Here is a 7,426-nt window from a genome sequence, read left to right as displayed (position 1 = left end):
CCATCACCCATTTTTCTTTATAATCTTTAAAACTGTTTTGCTATGGCTTCCCCTCCATGACCATCCAGTAATTCCTTGATTTTCTGTGTTCAAGGACTCTTTGAGACTCTATCGTTTGATATTAACCTTTAGGTTGAACATAGGAACTTTTGAGCCCAAATCTTGGAACTACCAGTCCCTAGCAATCCTATCCCAAGGAGAACCCCCTGAGCTGAAGGAGAGCTGGCCAAAAGAAAGAATAAGGTTGGTGAGATGACAGTAGCCCCCTCTGAGGTGCAGTGGGTTTCAAACTTGAGCTTTTGGACTTTATCTCAAGAAGTGCAAGATTTTGCTATAATATGTCCTTAAACCCATTATCTAAATCCGTCTATCATAGCAGCATCTTGCAAGTTCTGATTAGACATAGAAGATTTGTCACAGCAAAACGATTTGAAATGAAATTGGTAACGCGAGAAGAATAGGAAAACAAGTGGCACAGCAGAAAACACAATTTTCAAACTGTCCCTGGATATAACGTGAATGCTACGAATTTAAATTTTAAACCAAAGAGACTGAGGAGCACACAGTTGTTTGTCATTGATATATCAAGGAAACATTACGTAACAATAATGGATTAGTTTATCATCGACTATTTTCAGTAATATTTATATTATCAAGGACAGAATCAAACAATCATCTGCTATTCAAATGCCAAGATATCTTCCATTGGGAAGCAATCAAGGTTCATTGCAAGCATTTGTTATTTGATTTCTATTTTCTTAATTTTCATGTACACGTGATTGCAGATTGGCCATTTTCTCTGCCTTTCTGAAATCGTTAAGAGTGTCTAGCTTTGAACTTGTTCTTAATATCTTTCATGTTATTATTTAGAAGATACAAAATCAAATAAAACTAAGTTTCCGCTAACATCATGTTATTGTTATTTTCAGTGCCACTTCCTGCAAACATGAACTTCTGTTCATTCCCTTTACAGAAGGAAATCACATAGAGAAAGAAATCCTTTTATAGTAGATATTGGCCTGAGTTTGATGATTGCCATCTAGCAAGAACCAGTTAACACACTTGCCAGGACCAAAAGGAATACTGCTTTAGCACACCCAATCTACAGACTACAACCATTCTCTTATATTGATTGTGTATTTTGCCTTCAAAAAAATAAAGCTGACATGCCTATATGGAATGTCCTGGACATGTAAGGAATGAGGGTTCTACAAGATTGTTAATTGGGTTTATCTTGGGTGGTGGAAAGGAGTGGTTGTTGTCCTCCCACAAAGATTCAATTCCTGCAAGTGACATGTTGAGCTCATTCAAGTGTATTATTGTGATGTCTTCAAGCCTTCTTGTTAAATGGCCTTGAGTCCTCAAGAATATCTTACCCTTGCCTATGAGCTGGAGGGTCAGGTGCTTGGTTACAAGGAAAAAAAAAGAATGAGAGTTCTGCAAGAAAAAATTAAAACTGACATTGGAAATGGTTTGAAAACTGATGTAAAACCATATGAGCTATTCTATAAACAGTACAATTCAAACATAAAACTCTGTTCCTTAGTAGCCTTTAAAATGCAAAACTCAAAAACATGCTGAGAGGTTCCAAATCATAAACTATTATGATTGCCCCAAAAATTTCAACTCTGTGCAACTTTGCCTCATTTCACAGTAATTTTGGGGTTGAAATCATATACTCAAATGAATATTTAATGCCAAAATTAATTGCTTCGGGGTTTGTTTTATAGCAAACCCAAAGTAAAAACACCTCCAATCTTAATTCAAGAGGTACCCTTTGCCTTGGGAGAGTGATTCAGGATCTTAGTTAGGACAAAACAATCAGGAGGATCGATATTGGTGTAATAATTCTGAATGGTTTCCGTTATTTCGAAGTCAAATTTCTTGTAGAAAGATATAGCTTCCTCATTGTTTGTCTGTACATGTAAGTAAATCTCCACAATGCTCAGATCTTGAGAGCAGAGATCCAAACAGTGCTTCAGCAATTTCGATCCTACAAAAAGATCAGAAGATGACATATCTAGAATACAACATACAAGCAGCATAACCACCAATCATCAATTAACAAAAATCATGCAAAAGGGCAAATCCATTGATACCTATTCCAAGCCCTCGATATGGAGCCAACACACCCAATGTCATGATGTAAACACGTACTCCTCCACCCTCTTTCTTCTCGAGACGACAAGCAATTGACCCAACACAAATGTCACTGTAATAGGCTGCCAGAAGCAAAACAAACATTAGGCAAAGGGCCATATGAAATCTTCCCAACTTCAACCCAAGGGCTACTCCCAAGTCCCCACCAACAGATAAAAAGGCAACGTTTAATTACCAGTGATTCATAAATTTGCATTTTTTGGGTGTAGCCTATTAACCTCAAAAGTTTGATTGTTCAATTAAATTTTGTTCAATCTTAAATCAGTCCACATGCTTACTGCAGAAAATAGCTAATCTAACTAATCTGACAATATTGAGTGTGATGTGTCACTGAGAGAGCTATGCACAGGATATGTGCATGCCTAAGACAAAGAAATCAACTGATATCTCTCTTGGGTATTTAGATTTCATAAGTAACTCTAGTACTCTTGGGAATCTATGATTTAATAAGTATCTCCAGTAAGCTGTTGCATTGTTCCCTGATGGTGGAAAGGGCACATCTTTCTTGAGTCCGAAACCATGGCTGTTGATTCTCTGGCAAAAAGGCTAGAAGAAAGTTTAAAGCCATTCTGACTCTTCAGGAAGCACACAAGTGCATCAACAAGGGCTGCTTCATTGACAGGACATGTAGGTGGTTTAGAGATCTCTGTCATTTATGGCCTGGCAGACAGTGAACTGGTCAGTAGGATTCCAGCTAGACATAAAAAGTTTCCTCAAAGATGACACCATATACATAAGTTACTTGCTGGATATGAACATGAGCTTAAGATGACAGTCTCACCAACTGTGTACCCTTCCACTGCAAGAGTTCAAGATAGAGACCAGAGTGTTGGGCAGAGAGGCTGCAGCAGCAAAGCAGATTCTAGAGCTTGCTCACCCATATTCTCAGGGGATAGGTGAACGAACATTCTCTCTATGTTTATATTTCATATTTATATTTGTCTACAATTTAGATGTTGAGCTGACAAAGCTCAGGGTTCACACATAATTCTATTTTTTAGGCACCCATGTTCTCACCATGGCTTGGAAGTCTGGACCAACCATGCAACCATTGACAACTTTTTGAAGTTAGTACTTTCTGCTATTGCTATGTTTCCTAAGGAATCCAAATTGTGATAATTTTGCAATATTTCGATTTTGTCAATATAATTTTAATGTGACGGGAATTGTAATAGTCACCTATCTTACTATGTTAGCGTTTCATTTCGAATTAATACTCTCCCAATTGTGTGTTATATCAATAATACTACATGTATAACAATTGGATACAGGTGGTTTATGAGATAATACACACCAAAATCTTTGCAATCCTGCATGCAGACTTTGGGTTGCAAGTCCCTAGATCTCGCTAGTGTTATTATCAACTACAGTTTCAGAGTTGTGACTTGTCAGCTCTCTATGGATTGCAGTTGCTATCTATGTGATGGCTGTAATTGCAAGCTATCTTATAATAGATGTATTTTCCTATGACGGGATTCTATTGCATATTAGTACTCTCCTCCTTCCTCCTAACACGGTTTGTCTTACAATAGTTTTAAGAAAACAAAAACACCAAAAGATACTCCCACTTAATCCCTAGTTGATTAAGTTCAGATCTTCTGCCTTCAATGCTCAAACCCGTCGAATATAATGTTTCAGACAGTCAATTGTGCATAAGGGCATTCCCAAAAACTACAGAAAATTGTGAGATTTAGTTCATGGGTATTCATAATTCCACAACGATACTTGAATTCCATAGCCCCCAAAATAACAAAGTCATGATATGGGCATGCCAAAATACTGAGAAGCAATTGCTAGGGTATTCTTTTTAAGCTGAGTGCACATTTCAAGATACGTATTCCATTAAAAGGCATTAAATGAACTTATTAAAGTTAGGCTTCAAGTATATGTTTCAGCTACTGCTGGATCTGCCCTGGGGTGTGTGCTCTACAACCGAATTCTATATAGAGAAACAGGATAAAACAGGAATGAAATGATAGAGATATTTAGTTTTACCGAGCTTGGTGAACTCTCCGGATGAGAGGGCATCGGAATAGTATTTGTCATTATATCTGACTGGGAAGATTGCAATGTTGAGTTTCTTGAGTTGCATCAAGTTCTTGTCACGGAGACTGTCAAAGGAGACTGGAACCTCGCCTTCTCCGCCCATCTCCAATCTTATCCTCTGCACCTCTTGCCACAGCCGAAGTATTCCAGAATGTAAGTGCGAATTCGATGGCTATGCCAGTGTCGAATCCCTGAAGGTACTGAAAGTATGTTAACCACCCTGTGCTCTGCTTCTGGGCTCCTTTCTATTGTTCTGGGGTTTTCATGCGTCTTGTGTGTTGCCAGAGTTTTAGCATTTTTTAACTTGATCTGTTATGTTTGAAAAAACGGGATTAGAAGGAGGTTAAAATGGGTTTATTCCTTTTAATAATAATATGATTTAAATTAGTTCGTATGGGGTAGTTCGTATGGGGTAGAGGAGATGATCACACCATATTTTGTTAAGGTATTTAGTGGTGTAAAAGTTCACTTGTTTAAAATTTTGTGGACAAAAATCCAGCCATGCTAATCGCTGGTGGTAAGGTTTACTGGTTCAAAACTTCGTGGACAAAAATCCAGCCATGCTAATGGTTTGTGTGGCATAGGCTAGGTGTGATTCCGGGGTGATTTTGACACTTAGATACCTCTAGGTTGCGGTTCGGGGTGATTTTGATGACTTAGATACCTCTAGGTCACGGTTACTCAAGCCACAGGTCAGCCGTGTAGCAATCTTAAATTTCACATAACTTAGCAAACAAAAAAATAATAATATGATTTAAATTATAGTTTAGTTATTTATAATTGATTTATAAATAATAGTTTAATGGAGTTAAGAAGACGTTAAAATGGAATTAAATTGATCTATTCTTTTATAATAAATATATAATTTAAAATTCGACGAGCCGCCAAAATCTATCAATGGTGGAGGGATTAACTTTCTTTGGGATTGTTTAGGTGAATCCAAGCGATGTCAAAAGTGAATTTTTGCCCTCTGCAACTAGGGTTACCCTAGCCATTGCCTCCCCCTCTCGCGTTTGCAGGTTTTCATGGACACTATGCATATGTTCATTTGTTGTTTGGGGGTGTCTCCGTCGTAGCTCCCAATGCCTTAGGTTCTCGCTTGATCTATTATGGGTCTTGCTCCTCATTTTTAATCGTTGTTGAAGCGCTAATGACTTGAAGACTCCCAATGTCATTACCACTCCTATTTACCCTGTTGTGCGACTCTCTACTTGTGGATGCACAATGAGTGCCCCAAGCAAATTTGTGAAGAAGACAAAATCAATTCTTTATTTAGACCTAGGGTTTTCCTCCCCCATTAAAACAAATGTGGTTCTTTTAAAGAAAAAATGGTTATTGGGAAATTTTACTGGCTTGTGGCCAAGTTATGAAGTCGTTGAACACTGGGTTTCTGACAACTGGGAAAATCATGAAGCCAGGAGAATTTTCTATTATGGAAAAAAGTATTACACGTTTCTTTTTTAGAATCAAGAAGATAGAGACCAAATATATAAGTTGAGTCCTTATTTATGGGTTCGAGAAGCATGTTTTTCACTCATTGGTCTTTGGAATTTAACCCCATGATGAAAATTTCATCTGCACCTGTGGATTAGATTGTCATTTCCCCCTCTTCTTTGTTAGGGTGAGGGAATTTTTAAGACTATAAGAGATAAATTGGGTCGCTTTATTACTAATGACATGAAAATTTGGGGCAATCTTTCGTGTGTTAGAATTTGTGTTGAAATTGATTTCTCAAAAGGTCTCCAAGTGGCAATTTAGCTAAATTTGAATGGTTGGTCTCACCTTCAGGCTCTAGATTATGAACAAATTCTTTTCAAGTGTAATTTGTGTCATAAGCATGGACACTTTGCGAAAAGTTGTCCAAAATCTCTAGTCTCTTGAAGCTCTCCAAATCCATTGCCTCCAAAAGAGCAAGACAAAAATTAGCAAGGATTTGTTGTAATTAAAAGGAAGCACAAGAAGCATGGAAATAAGAAGTAGCAGAAATATAAGGTTGAACCTCAACATTAACCCCTTTCTAAAAATAGTTCTGAAGTCTTGAATGTTCCTTAAGCAAAAGGTGAAAATCATGAGGCCTAAGCAGATCAGCCAATATCCAAGAAGTCTCATGTTCCAAAGGTCCGTCCAAATTGGAAAGATGAATAAGGCTCAGAGCAGGACTCTCCAATGGAAACTTCTATGGTGGGAAACTTTTCTCCAAAGGGTCCTTCTGCATTGAAAGATAAAGAAGTTGGTATAGTGGACAAGAAGAATGTCTCCGCATCTTCTCCTTCTTATTCAAATGTGCTTAAAAAACAGAGTTTTTTCCCACCTATAACAAGAAGTGGGAATTATTTCATTGAATTGAAAACTACTCAGAAATGAGTGGCAGCTAGGGTTTTTGCAGTTGACTGAGAAATGGTGAATTATAGTGATTCGAAGAAGAAATGTGTTTCTATTGAAGGAATGGCATCTCAAGCCACAATGTCATACAGTGCCATGCTGAAATCTGGATTTGTTCTACTAGTTGTTTAAGAAGCTTTGGCCATTAATGTTCCTTTAAAACAGGATGCCTTCAATAGTGAATTGTTTTTTACAAATCAAAGTTTGATCTGCAAATTTAATGGGTTTTGGCCGCAATTGACCAATCTCCACAAATGGATTATTGATTCATGGAAACTTCTTTTGACCAATGATCTGAATATTTACCCCTTGGCTCAAGGTTTTTTTGTAGTGGATTTTGATAATATTGAGGATAAGCAGAATATTTGTAAATTCAGGCCCTGGTTTTGCGACATTGGTGGCATAGTTTTGGGGCAGTGTTGGCATTTTCATGTAGTCCTGGTCTCCCACCTATAATATGGTTATAATATTAATCTCTATAGCTCTTGTTTGGGTAAGGCTCTCGAATCTTCCCCTACATCTTTGGAACCTCACAACGTTATCTTCCATTGGTAATGTATTTGAGAAGTTTTATTGATGCAACTCAGAGTCTAAATATTTTTATAAGACTACTTATTCTTGAATATGTGTTGAGATGGATTTCAACAAAGGTTTTCCTGTTGAGATTAATCTTGTGGCTCCAGACTAAGTGTGGGTTCAAAAGATTGATTATTAAAATGTTTCCTTTCGATGTCGAACGTGTTATCAAATAGGGCATGTAATTAAAAATTGCCCAAAGTGTTTGCAGAATAACAATGTATGGAAAAATACCCAGAGACCCAAATGGTGGGAAGGAGCT

The 7,426-nt window shown here is 37.4% G+C and overlaps 1 protein-coding gene across 1 annotated transcript; it reads right to left on the bottom strand.

Moving 5' to 3' along the window:
* Positions 1 to 1,486: 1,486 nt before the first annotated feature.
* LOC149138953 (uncharacterized) lies at positions 1,487 to 4,507 on the bottom strand. The gene is made up of 3 exons (XM_089446985.1): positions 4,156 to 4,507; positions 2,100 to 2,222; positions 1,487 to 1,993 (listed from the first exon to the last, which is right to left on the bottom strand). The coding sequence occupies exons 1-3, from the start codon at positions 4,307 to 4,309 to the stop codon at positions 1,764 to 1,766; spliced, it is 507 nt and encodes a 168-aa protein (XP_089303111.1). The 5' UTR covers positions 4,310 to 4,507; the 3' UTR covers positions 1,487 to 1,763.
* Between the last annotated feature and the right edge of the window lie 2,919 nt (positions 4,508 to 7,426).

The sequence above is a fragment of the Pinus tabuliformis genome, chromosome X (assembly GCF_031772625.1).
Source record: "Pinus tabuliformis cultivar Carrire ecotype Pingquan chromosome X, CPIR1, whole genome shotgun sequence".
Taxonomy (NCBI): Eukaryota; Viridiplantae; Streptophyta; class Pinopsida; order Pinales; family Pinaceae; genus Pinus; species Pinus tabuliformis.
Note: the sequence above shows the minus strand (reverse complement) of the source record. Positions and strands in the feature narration are given on the sequence as shown.